We start from the raw sequence: 13,848 nt of genomic DNA on the forward strand, positions 1-13,848 counted from the left end.
GACCAGAAGCCCGAACCACCTCATCTGGCTCCTCTCGATGTGGAGGAGCAGCGGCTTTACTTTGAGCTCCTCCCGGATGACAGAGCTTCTCACCCTATCTCTAAGAGAGAGACCCGCCACCTGGCGGAGGAAACTCATTTGGGCTGCTTGTACCCGTGATCTTGTCCTTTCGGTCATGACCCAAAGCTCATGACCATAGGTGAGGATGGGAACGTAGATCGACCGGTAAATTGAAAGCTTTGCCTTCCGGCTCAGCTCCTTCTTCACCACAATGGATCGATACAGCGTCCGCATTACTGAAGACGCCGCACCGATCCGCCTGTCCATCTCACGATCCACTCTTCCCTCACTCGTGAACAAGACTCCGAGGTACTTGAACTCCTCCACTTGGGGCAAGATCTCCTCCCCAACCCGGAGATGGCACTCCTCCCTTTTCCGGGCGAGAACCATGGACTATGACTTAGAGGTGCTGATTCTCATCCCAGTCGCTTCACACTCGGCTGCAAACCGATCCAGTGAGTGCTGAAGATCTTGGCCAGATGAAGCCATCAGGACCACATCATCTGCAAATAGCAGAGACTTAATCCTGCAGCCACCAAACCAGATCCCCTCAACGCCCTGACTGTGCCTAGAAATTCTGTCCATAAAAGTTATGAACAGAATCTGTGACAAAGGGCAGCTTTGGCGGAGTCCAACCCTCACTGGAAACGGGTCCGACTTACTGCCGGCAATGCGGACCAAGCTCTGACACTGATTATACAGGGAGCGGACCGCCACAATCAGACAGTCCGATACCCCTTACTCTCTGAGCACTCCCCACAGGACTTCCCGGGGTACACTGTCGAATGCCTTCTCCAAGTCCACAAAGCACATGTAGACTGGTTGGGCAAACTCCCATGCACCCTCAAGGACCCTGCCGAGAGTATAGAGCTGGTCCACAGTTCCACGACCAGGACGAAAACCACACTGTTCCTCCTGAATCCGAGGTTCGACTATCCGGCGTAGCCTCCTCTCCAGTACACCCGAATAGACCTTACCGGGAAGGCTGAAGAGTGTGATCCTACGATAGTTGGAACACACCCTCCGGTTCTCCTTCTTAAAGAGAGGAACCACCAACCCGGTCTGCCAATCCAGAGGTACCGCCCCCGATGTCCACGCGATGCTGCAGAGTCTTGTCAACCAAGACAGCCCCACAACATCCAGAGCCTTAAGGAACTCCGTGTGGATCTCATCCACCCCCGGGGCCTTGCCACCGAGGAGCTTTTTAACTACCTCAGCCCCAGAAATAGGAGAGCCCACCGCAGATTCCCCAGGCACTGCTTCCTCATAGGAAGAAGTGTTGGTGGGATTGAGGAGGTCTTCGCAGTATTCCCTCCACTGATCCACAACATCCGCAGTCGAGGTCAGCAGAACACCATCCTCACCATACACGGTGTTGATAGTGCACTGCTTCCCCTTCCTGAGGCGGCGGATGGTGGTCCAGAATCGCTTCGAAGCCGTCCGGAAGTCGTTTTCCATGGCCTCCCCGAACTCCTCCCATGTCCGAGTTTTTGCCTCCGCGACCGCTGAAGCCGCACACCGCTTGGCCTGTCGGTACCTGTCCGCTGCCTCAGGAGTCCTATGAGCCAAAAGAACCCGGTAGGACTCCTTCTTCAGCTTGACGGCAACCCTCACCGCCGGTGTCCACCAACGGGTTCTAGGATTACCGCCACGACAGGCACCAACTACCTTACGGCCACAGCTCCAATGAGCCGCCTCGACAATAGAGGTGCGGAACATGGTCCACTCGGACTCAATGTCCAGCACCTCCCTCGTGACATGTTCAAAGTTCTTCCGGAGGTGGGAATTGAAACTCTCTGACAGGAGACTCTGCCAGACGTTCCCAGCAAACCCTCACAATGCGTTTGGGCCTGCCAGGTCTGTCCGGCATCCTCCCCCACCATCGCAGCCAACTCACCACCAGGTGGTGATCGGTAGAAAGCTCCGCCCCTCTCTTCACCCGAGTGTCCAAAACATGAGGCCGCAAATCCGATGACACAACTACAAAGTCGATCATGGAACTGCGGCCTAGGGTGTCCTGGTGCCAAGTGCACATATGGACACTCTTATGTTTGAACATGGTGTTCGTTATAGACAATCTGTGACGGGCACAAAAGTCCAATAACAAAACACCGCTCTGGTTCAGATCCGGGCGGCCATTCTTCCCAATCACGCCTCTCCAGGTTTCACTGTCGCTGCCAACATGAGCATTGAAGTCCCCCCAGTAGAACGAGAGAATCACCCGGGGGAGCACTCTCAAGTACTCCCTCGAGTGAATCCAAAAAGGGTGGGTACTCTGAGCTGCGGTTTCGCGCGTAAGCGCAAACCACAGTCAGGACCCGTTCCCCCACCCGAAGGTGGAGGGAAGCTACCCTCTCGTCCACCGGGTTGAACTCCAACGTGCAGGCTCTGAGCCGGGGGGCAACAAGATAATATCGGCAGACCGATATTATCGGCCGATAAATGCTTTAAAATGTAATATCGGAAATGATCTGTATCGTTTTTTTAATTATCGGTATCGTTTTTTAAATTTTTTTAATTAAATCAACATAAAAAACACAAGATACACTTACAATTAGTGCACCAACCCAAAAAACCTCCCTCCCCCATTCACACTCATTCACACAAAAGGGTTGTTTCTTTCTGTTATTAATATTCTGCTTCCTACATTATATATCAATATATATCAATACAGTCTGCAAGGGATACAGTCTGTGCTTCCTACATTATATATCAATATATATCAATACAGTCTGCAAGGTATACAGTCCGTAAGCACACATGATTGTGCGTGCTGCTGGTCCACTAATAGTACTAACCTTTAACACTTAATTTTACTCATTTTCATTAATTACTAGTTTCTATGCAACTGTTTTTATATTGTTTTACTTTCTTTTTTATTCAAGAAAATGTTTTAAATTTATTTATCTTATTTTATTATATAATTTTTTAAAAAAAGGACCTTATCTTCACCATACCTGGTTGTCCAAATTAGGCATAATAATGTGTTAATTCCACGACTGTATATATCGGTATCAGTCAATATTGGTATCGGTAATTAAGAGTTGGACAATATCGGAATATCGGATATCGGCAAAAAAGCCATTATCGGACATCCCTAGTTTATTTACAGACCCAGCCAATGCTAAAACGCCAGAAAAAAAACTACACCCACCAAGTTTTCGTGCGATACATCACACGTCACTGTATTATTATGAAAAGGACTTTGAAACCGAAATACCAGGGTATTTATAAAACCATGTGGTGTTAGCATGCAAAGGAGCGACTCCTCTATAACTGCACACACTGTATGTTATCTGAACACTACAACACAGAGCTGATAACATTACCACCAGCACACAGTCTAAAGACAACCAGCGTTTGAGGTAAGCCCTCAAAACCTGTGGCTACCTGAGCTGGTCGTTTGTGAAAAGTGCAGTCAGTTCTCCAAAGGGTTAAATCACCAAATGATTCCTGAGCGCGGCCACCGCTGCCGCTCACTGCTCCCCTCACCTCCCAGGGGGTGGAACAAGGGGATGGGTCAAATGCAGAGAGTAATTTCACCACACCTAGTGTGTGTGTGACTATCACTGTTACTTTAACTTTAAAGAACAATAACAAATTGGGTGAGGAAGAGAAAGGTGGCAGATGCAAAAACATTGTCATTCCATTATTTATCAGGTCTGTCTGAGAAACTCAGAAGAAATGTTAACCGACACAACATTCCAGTACACTTTAAACCAGGCAACACCCTGAGACAACATCTTGGGAACCCTCAAGAGTAGACCCGGACAAAAACAATCTGGTGTGTGCTTTCCAGTGCAGTGACGAATGCACCGATTTCTGTATTGTGGAAACAAAACAACCAGTAAGCAGACATACGTGCAAACTATTCAAGTCAAGATTCAGCAAAAGGCAAAAATGTACAGATCATTCTGGACGGAGAAGATGGATGGTTTGAAAGAGGAGTCAGGAAAGAAGTCTATGGCAAGATTGAAATGTGCCCCCTTTGTGGCATTAATACCACTGAATGGACTGCTAACTTGGGTTTTTCCAGCCCGGAAAAGGATTGTTTTTGGGGCTGGTAGTGCTTGTTTCACAGCCATCGTTTCTGCTAACAAGCGGCAATTCCATTTTTATGACTGCTGTTGGCATCGACAGGGGGATTCACTCCTTTATATCTGAACGGTTGTTTTTCACACAACAATAGGGAAAAACCATCCTTGCCTGTACACGCTGTCCTCTTTTTCCAGTATAAATAGTTAGAGCTTTGGCACTAGCTGATGAAGCCTGCCGGGATGAGTGGTGAAACGTCTTCTAAGACAAACTAAACAGCCCATTTGCGGAATAACCTGGAATAATGAGAAGATCCACAGACAACTCTTTAGTGTATTCTTCCCAATTTGACTAATTTCTTTCCCCGTGGTGTCTTTTTCTTTGTCAGTTTGTCGGTGGAGCAAGTCACAATGAGCATCAGAAGGTGAAAGATTTATATCATTCCAGAAATGCACACAACTCTAAATCACAGGTAAACCTTGCAGTTATTACATTAAATCCAACCGCCAAATTGCTTTGGTCTATTTTGTTTATTGACTGTATATTTTGTCTTTTCCTGAAAGGTGGATTCAAGGGAGGAACCATCTACACGAAGAGAAGGAAAAAGCAGGAGGTCAAGGTCTGGTTCTCGGTAAGAAGAGGCTTTTCTTGTGATTTTAGTAAAAGAGTCCATCTTAAACAGCATGTATGTTACAGTAGATTAAAAACTATCTGCTACTCAATAATAAGCCTTTCTCGATGCATGTCAAGAGGAGATGTGTTTTGATACCCACTCACTATTGGTTGTGCCCTCTAGTCCTGGGGATTTGTCAGTTAGCACCGAGGGCAGATTGAGATTTTGTCCAAAAACCAACTGATGGGGACTGTAGTCATGGTGCATGGAAACATGGTGTTCTTTGCCATCAGAGCCCAGTCCGTTGCAGTGTTCCAGTCACAACAGTTACAACAGGGGTCGCCAACCCCTCTACCGTGATTGACCAGTCAATCTTTGGGACCTTACCGGTCGATTGCGAAAATATTAGAAAAAAAATATTATTACATCAGTGACACCCCAACCCAAAGAATGACCGACAGACAGGCACACATTTTAACCCTTGAACACGCCTGCACCCCTCTGCCTCTCCTTCTTCAGCCTCATATCCTGCGGCTCTCAATGGCCGCACCCCCGAGTGCAGCTCACCTGGGACGGAAGCATACGAGACTCTGTGAACATTGCGCCCAAGTGCGGATTTTGTGTTGATTGAAAAGGTGTATATATAAGATAATATATACCTATATATGATATAAGATAAAACAAGGCGGCAGCTAAAGAAGGACTTCCTCATTTATCACTTCTTTAATCACACAGGAGAAACCCAGGTGAACAGCGGATTTTACTAATTCCGGTGCTGACGTAAAAATCACGTGACTCACGTCCCATATGTGACCAGAACAAATATATTACGGTACTGACCACTACTTTCAATATGGTCTCGGTGAGTGTTTGGTTGTGACGCTCCAGAAGTCCATTGCTCTATGGGCTGTAGGCAGCTATTGTCTTCATTTCTATGTTGAAATGTTCTTCCATATCTCTTATCTTACCGTTGTTAAACTCTCCCTCATTGTCACAGTTTCTGTGGTGGGCCATGCACACTAATCCAGTGGTGGACAAAGTGTTTAACTATATCTCGGATGATTTCTTTGTGGTCAGAATGCTGCCAGCACGAAACCTTGTGAACTGATCAATGACGTGTAGACTAGATACCATAGACCTGGTTCAAGCTCATGAAGATCTGCTGCTACCGCTTTGGGGGAGTCTTTTTGTATTTTTGGTATTCACATTGACTCACAATTTTCTCTAGTGACACATTCTTTGCCACTGTTGCCTGAACTTTTTCGAAGCTTCTATAACTTGTCAGCAAAGGCATGCCCAAATTGTTTGAAGTTTTAACCGTATTTTGTCGTAATCCGCTGTGCTCATTTATTTTGTGACAGTCAACACTCCTTCCTCACAGCTCACTTCTCCAACCTCAATTTTTTGTTTCTTTGAGTATTATCTCCTGTAGTTGTCAAGACCTGGTTATCCCATAGATTATCCTTGTTCTTACTTCCCATGATGTTAACACAGTAATGACCAGAGCTTGTGAAGTTGAGTTTTGCAGATCAATTAAACATGACAGCACTGTCATTCTTCTTGTTCAGTCTTGTGCCTGTTCGCTTCATAGAAGCTTTACTCAAAAGCAGTGGGATGTCCACTGGAACTACCTTCGTTTCAATACGGCACATTGTCTGTCCAACAAGTGCATGAATCTTTTTGGTGGAATACACCCCTTTTCCATCTCCAAACCTGAAGGGTTGACAGCTGGGTGTTTCTGTCTGTTTTAGCTTATTTTGGCTAAGTCCAGTGATGTAGCTATTTAGCCACTCTTATCCACAGACCGTCCGTGTGCATGCAGTGTCAATGATTGCTGTGCCAAAACACTCCGTCATTAAGATTTCCGCTTCAGTGGAGGACTCTTTTGCAAACAAAGTGATATTGCACTCTTCTACATGATCCGTTTTACACTCTTCCGTTAACTTGACTTGCTCACCTTTGTGAGGACAGTCTTCAACCCAGGGAAATGTCTGACAGATGGCACACTTTGATCTGTGACCATACCTGTCCAGGCAGAGGTGTCTTCTGTTGATCCTTTTGAGGCCATGACTTGCCTCTCAGTCCAGTCTGTTCAGTGACATACACACTTTCCTGTTTAATTCCCACACTGGAAGCAGTCTGTGGTTTCCCTCCAAAAGCCTGGTTCATTGCTGACTTCATTGATGAAAAGTTGAGTTGAGTTCAGTGCACGCTGTAAGAGCTAACTGACAATCTTTTGTGTCTAAGCATGCAGCATCCAGCAATTTGAAAGCCAAAACTGTATCGGGAAGTTCCATGTTGTACTTACGCATGCGAGAACAACGCTGTTCAAAGTCGATATTGTAGTGTGCCATGGATACACTGCAGTCTCTCGTAATCTGGTCAAAGTTTATATAATCTTCATAGGCTTTGTCCTTTTCTTCCTTGAGTAACAGCGGGTCTAGTTTCTGAAGCAAAGTTGTCATGCCTGTGTATTTATCCGGTATTTCCATCGCTGTGTCTCTCGCCGTTCCGGACACTGACAAAACCACGGCAAGCGCTTGCTTTTTCTTTTCCAGCTTCGTAACTTTAGTCCAAATCAGGACTTCATTCTTCCAGCTTTCGTACGGCTTCGCCTCCTTGAAGCCTGGCGGTACTTTGCAGTTACTAACCATCCCCCGCTAACAATGTTACTCAATCATAAGTCCAACTTTATCTTTTGCCTCTGGCTTTATTCAGGCTTTTCCCGTCCTTACAGGATATCCGCTAAAACACTTCCTGTTCCGCTCTTTGCAAAAATACCCCCTTCACAATAAGTTTGTGCTTCCTAAGTGGTCAAAAATAATAGTAGTAAAATGTACACCAGTGAGTCTATATCTTAACACTCTGAGGGAACTATCCTCTTTCAATCTTTTATTCAGTTCTCCTAGGAGAAGAAGGTCTCGTTCTTCATCACGCTCAAGAGGGTCCAGGCGCAGACGCTCCAGAAGTCCCCCCAGAGAGCAACGCTGGCGATCTCGTTCTCAGGATAGGACGGATCGCGAGCGTGACAGAGAGCGGAGACAGAAGGGTCTTCCTAGCATCAAGAGCCAGACGCTCAGTGGTATGTGTTGTTGCCTCCCAAGCATCTATCAATCTTTGCATAGAGGTTTTAACAATGGAACTGTTAATAAGTTTGCAGCACAACACTCTGGGTCGGTCAGCTGGACAAGAAAACCCAGCAGTCTGACGTCATGTCCCTTCTGGAGGAGTTTGGCCAGATTGACTCAATCAATGTAAGTCAGCATTATGCAAGTACCATACCCGTTTGACTTACATTACCGTTGTATCTTTGCAGATGATACCTCCCAGAGGTTGTGCCTACATTGTTATGGTGCACAGACAGGACGCCTACACTGCCTTGAACAAGCTGATTAGTGGTTCGTACAAAGTCAACCAGAAGTCTGTGAAGGTACATAACCATACCCATCCTGCCATCATTTCCAGCTTCGTGCTGACTATCTTGATTCACTTTACTTTGCCATCTTGCCTAGATTGCGTGGGCTTTGAACAAAGGTATAAAAACAGCACACAAGAAGTTCTGGGACGTGGAGCGAGGGGTCACCTACATCCCCTGGGCCAAAGTGAAAACCGAGGAGCTGGAGGGCTATCGAGAAGGAGGAATGTTCGACCCAGACACATTAACTGAAGGTAGACACCTCTTTATTCTATGTTGCACAAATTGTGCTTTTCTCATATTGTCATTTGTTGTTACTCAGATTGGAAAAGTGTTCTGACCCTCAAAAAGCAGGCGGTTGTGAACGGCATGTCGGATACTGCACCAAGAGATGGGACCGTCGAAACTCAGATTCAGGTAACGCTAATGCAGTCTTTAAACATTGTTCTTTCTCTTAGTGCTCTTTTAATACTGGTTCATAGACTCTTCTCTTGGAGGCTCACCTCACATTTTCATGGAGACTTATTAAGAAAAATAAAATATTGTTTCTCATGAGCAGTAGAGCTTATCTGAATCACCCTATCATTACTACTTTTTCAAGAGCATTGAACAATCATGCCCTTTAAGAGATATGACACCATTAATCATCAATACAAGAACAGGTACATAGTTAGGGGACATTCAAGACTTAGACTTCATAATGTACTCCCCATTCTTACAAACATAGGGAACAGTCTTCACATTTCATACCTATATTTTACAGTAGTCTACAACAATCACTAAAGATGACTGTTTCTGTAAAATGATCAACATACACACTCAAAGTAAATGTGAATGTCTTAGAGATGTAATGATTTTTTCTTCATGTTCATATCAGTTATCTAAATTGTTGAATGTGCTTAAAAATACTTAAATACATGCAGAAGTCTTTCAACCAAGTTTTATTCAAATTAAAATAAAGAGACACGAGGAAGAAACATTAAATGTTCTTGTTTCTGAAGAAACATGTCATTGTTGTTAAATGTTTATCCTCTGTTTTAATTTGTAAAGGTTTGAGTATTTCTTAATGATTAAGGCAAAACTGGTTTGTATGTATTACTTCCGGTTTATGTGACATAATGCGGTGTATGGATTTTCACAAGTGTGCCACCTACAGCAGTGGAATACCCTCACACTTTGCCCCTACTAGCAGCTCTATGGGTTATGACTAGGGCCGGGCAATAAGACGATATCAATGTATATCGCGATACACGCATAATCAAGAAATTGTGAATAAAAGAGGAAAAGTCCCTTTGACAGTATGGCAGGTTTTTGGATTTTTTCAAAAGGACCGTAGTCAGACCAATGTGGTCTGTAAATGATGCAGGGTGCTCGTCCCCACCAAGACTAACTAATACCACACCACCTTAGCCGCGCTCACCCTTTAGAGCACAGCTGCCACTAAACCTGCAGAAAATAGTTCTTCAGGTTTCTCTGTTTACATTTTCACACGTTGCACTATTTTCTTACACTTAGGCATTTCTTACATATTTCTTGTTTTTGCACGGTAATTTTAAGAGCTTATTGTTAAGTGCTCAATGGGATTTTACAATTTTGTTTACGTTGAATGTCTTCTGTGGTTGTGTTGACATTTCCTTTCTGCCTTGATAGCAGAGTAATTATAATCAGCGGAAGGTTACTTTTTAAATACAAAAGTTTACATTTAGCATACTTTTCTCCCGGTACTCATTTTTGATAGTCTATAGAGGGTATCAATCATTTTCCATATGGACAGATATAAAACACTTTTATGGGGTGCAACGATTAGTCGACACTGTCGACAATAAAATATGCTGCCGACAATACTATTTATCGACAATAATCGTGATGTCATCATTTGTCTTTCCGGGTGAAAGCAGGTCCGCACCACCACTCTCTAAAACATGGCCAGTGATAACATTTAAAGTGTGAGAGCATATCCTCTTATTCTTGTTAAAACATGGATACCTTGTTCATTTTGCAAAGCAGACTTTGTTTTTATGGCCATACATCTGTGATAGGCGAGCATTTAAAGCAGTCTCAGCCCTGGTAAGATTGTTAGCTTGTGCAATGCTAGCTAGCAACAAGTGTGAGACAAAGTTATGTAAAAATTAACTAACTATCATTTTAGCCAAAGTCAGCTAGCTAACTTTGTCTACACCAATTCAATTACTTTTTAAAGCAGCGTCAATTTGCAATGCCGTAAAAAAGGACACAATAACAAACCCGAACCACGCGCGAAGAGAAAGACAGGCACCAATGTGGAGTTATCATAACATTAAACATACAATCTATTAAATAACCTGCGATGAGGTGGCGACTTGTCCAGGGTGTACCCCGCCTTCCGCCCATGTGCAGCTGAGATAGGCTCCAGCACCCCCTGCAACCCCAAAAGGGACAAGCGGTAGAAAATGGATGGATAGATGGAACTAACATTTTAAGAATTAATTGAATATATAATACTACGAATTGAGTCTATTAGAGTGCTAAAATTGCCAAGAGTTAATCAATAATCAACATACCAGTGTGCAGCTTTTTAAACATCACAAAATGCCTTTCTTTTAGATGAACTTGAATTGACTGTTTAGTTGTTTGTTTGTGAAGCGCTAACTCATTCAACAGCAGAATAATGCTCAACACTTGGGAAATCAAGCACATTCTAGTGCACTTTTAATGCAGTCTTAAGTCTACACATTTAAGTTTAACAATGCATATGTGACCAATTATTTGATTTAATATAAAGCGGTGTGTGGTGCGTACATTCATGAAGGGAAACTTAGGAAGACATGCTTTCATTTTCCTGAAAAAGCATCTGTATAACATTTTAAAATGTAAACAACTGAGGAATAATATAGAGAAAGATATTTTATTGTGTGTTTACAGACTGTTTGATGTTTTTAAGTGTTGCTTTTAAGATGTAGGCTGTATGGCTTTCAGGTCAAATGTGTGAAGAGGTTTGAGACTGTGGAACCACAGTTTTGGAAAAGTCATAGAGAGTAATGAAAAGTATCCTACTTGAAATAAATTAGTAGTTAAAACACTTCTATTTAAAGAGGCTGTTTTCAGCTTCATGCGGATGACTTTCCAATGTGTTGTACGCGTCATGTCCTGCCATCTTACAGCTTTTAGCACGCAATGTTGTAACCCATGCACATTAGCTTAATGGGTTAGCTAATGATAACGATTTGGCGAGCTAACATTAGCTATTATTGAATGTTTATCCTATCGTAACAACATCAAGACTGCAAATTGTTAGTTGATTCTCTGAGACTGCTTTTGTGTACGTGCAAGTTCTACTTGCGTATACGAGACGGCGAATACAATACAAATTCCCCTGCCTGACGAGCAATCTTTATTGGTAATTGTGAGAAATAATACCATAAAAATATGTATGTTCTGTTAAACTACGTGGTGTTCTTATATTTTTTGGTTTAACAAATGTAGCTTTGAACAAGTTGCAAACAGCCCCTTAAAAGTACAGGTTAGGATTTAAATGACTTAAAACATTATTTTAACGTATTTTTTAAAATCAAAACAAGATTTTAAAATGTGTGGTTTTTTTGTACGTGTGAAAAATACTTCTATGGAATAGTGTTTTTTATAAAAACACCTTGAGCCCTTATCCCAGGTGTCTGCAACCTGTGGCTCTTCTGATCCCTCTGTTGTGGCTCCAGGTAGTTTGTCACTACGCTGACTTTTGAGGCACTGTCGTAAGTCTTTCAATGTTCTGCATCAGCTATTCAATTCCAGGGCAGTGTTTTCTGGTGAGAAACTATGACACTTGTCTTGATTCAGCTCGGTTGTTGCAAATAAACAATGGTAATTAGAGCGGGATTGAGTGTTACTGGAATTGGTGCTAGTTACTTTAATAGCAAACAAAGAAGCAAAGGTGGGCAGTATGCCTCATGATTGAATCACATCAACACGAGACAAGTATTGAAAGCCAACCAATTACAGCCTGGTTAGACTTTTAGGCGTTCATCGCGCAACACAGCAGGATTTGGAGGGGGAAGACAGAGCTTGCCTTAACGCAGCAGCATAAACAAGTTGAAGATAGAGCAAAAGTGTGGAACCATGGAAATACCTGGTAAAAGAGGAACATGGAAGGAAAGGAGATGTGCGACAACCAGTGTTAAACATAATGCTGTTACATAATAACGGTGTTACTAACACACACATAAATTCAACTACTACGAGGGAATAATGAACAACGTTTCAATGAAGTGACAATACCCTTTTTGTGAACAAGGAGAGATACATCCATTCAATAGCTGTATGAACTATAATTTATTATTTGAAGTCATTTGCCTAACACTGGTGACAACACAACAGGTCACAAAACAAAGTTGGATCTTGACTAATTGTCAGGTGGCGATAGGTGTCGGTCCTTACCAAGGAAACTATAGGGAGAAAGTAGAAAAGAAACCAGTAACAAAATAACATGCAAAATATAGGGGAGAGAACAAGACAGGATCGTAACGTGACAGTGCGTTAAAGGAAACCGTATACGTAGCATTAATTTCAATATAATGATCACATAGGTTTTGATTTGGTGGAAACGGGCCCAAATGACTCTTTTGATGCAAAATGTTGCAGAGCCCTGCCTTGTCCCCAAAAACAAATTCCTTTAAAGTTATATAATTCATAATCAAGCATGTATTGAAATGTTTGTTTAGGAGGCATTAGCAGAATGGGTCACATGTGATGTCACATTGGTGACATCACATTTACTGAAGGCTGCGAACAGGACCCAGAACCTTTTTATAAATGGCATTGTTCTTAATACTTGGTGATATTATATGTATTAATATATGCAAATGTACCTATAGCACGACTAGTACTATGAAAACGACCTGTCCAATGATAGTGGAACAAGTTACGGATAACATGTATCAGACTTGGAATGTGTTTATTTCGGTGGACCCTAATGTCCGAGGAAGTCATAGTGGAGAGTGACTGCAATACAATATCCCAGCCACGCAAAGCTAGCACAGTCGGTGGTGTGTCTACCAGCAACAATTTGAGATCGGTGGTTTTCTGCAGGAGGAAAGCATATGTCAAGGTGCAGAGAACATGATTATTTGATCCAACACAATAAATGTGTTCATGGTGGCATCCCAGGAGGGCTACCCGGTGACACGGCCACATTTCAGGTCTCATGGAATAAAATCATCTTCAAAGCCTTCCATTTGCACATAAAGGCTCCTTTTTGGAGGAACTGAAGCAAAATTGGAGAAAAGGTAAGCTGAAAGGACGCCTTGTTGGGAACTATTTTCTCAATGTGCTGATACAGGACTGGAAGAAATGAAACGTCAGTGACTTGCCATCAAATAACACCTGCATAAAGAAGTGGATGTTTTTATACAATCTTCCTACTCCCCTCCAGAACTCGTAAACCATCTGTATATAGCTTTTTATTTGTATGTACATCCAGGTACTACAACCTAAAACTGGCTAGATGGGGTTTATGTTCTTTGAACCACCAAACCAGCAGTCAGTGTAAACTTTTCACAACGAAAACATGTGCTTGAACCTTTTAACTTGCTGCATTAATCTGTGAACCAATATGTTCCACTCATTAGCTGGGATTTTACCGTTTGGCTGAATTTCTGTGAATTTTTGGTTAATTTGGTGCCACTGCAACCATATCAGTGTTGACATGGCAGGGGTGCGTGCGTATGTCATTTTGAACGAGGTGGAATGCATG

At 42.9% G+C, this 13,848-nt stretch overlaps 1 protein-coding gene across 1 annotated transcript in view; it reads left to right on the forward strand.

Annotated features, from left to right (window-relative positions):
* The window catches only part of LOC133658695 (SR-related and CTD-associated factor 4-like), a 63,846-nt gene that overhangs the window by 26,159 nt on the left and 23,839 nt on the right, over window positions 1-13,848 (forward strand). The window contains exons 10-16 of the mRNA XM_062061013.1: window positions 4,484-4,567; window positions 4,659-4,726; window positions 7,609-7,790; window positions 7,862-7,962; window positions 8,025-8,138; window positions 8,221-8,377; window positions 8,446-8,540. Coding sequence (XP_061916997.1) covers window positions 4,484-4,567; window positions 4,659-4,726; window positions 7,609-7,790; window positions 7,862-7,962; window positions 8,025-8,138; window positions 8,221-8,377; window positions 8,446-8,540 — 801 coding nt within the window. The remainder of the gene's footprint in view (window positions 1-4,483; window positions 4,568-4,658; window positions 4,727-7,608; window positions 7,791-7,861; window positions 7,963-8,024; window positions 8,139-8,220; window positions 8,378-8,445; window positions 8,541-13,848) is intronic.

This window comes from Entelurus aequoreus, linkage group LG10, assembly GCF_033978785.1.
Source record: "Entelurus aequoreus isolate RoL-2023_Sb linkage group LG10, RoL_Eaeq_v1.1, whole genome shotgun sequence".
In the NCBI taxonomy this organism is placed as follows: Eukaryota; Metazoa; Chordata; class Actinopteri; order Syngnathiformes; family Syngnathidae; genus Entelurus; species Entelurus aequoreus.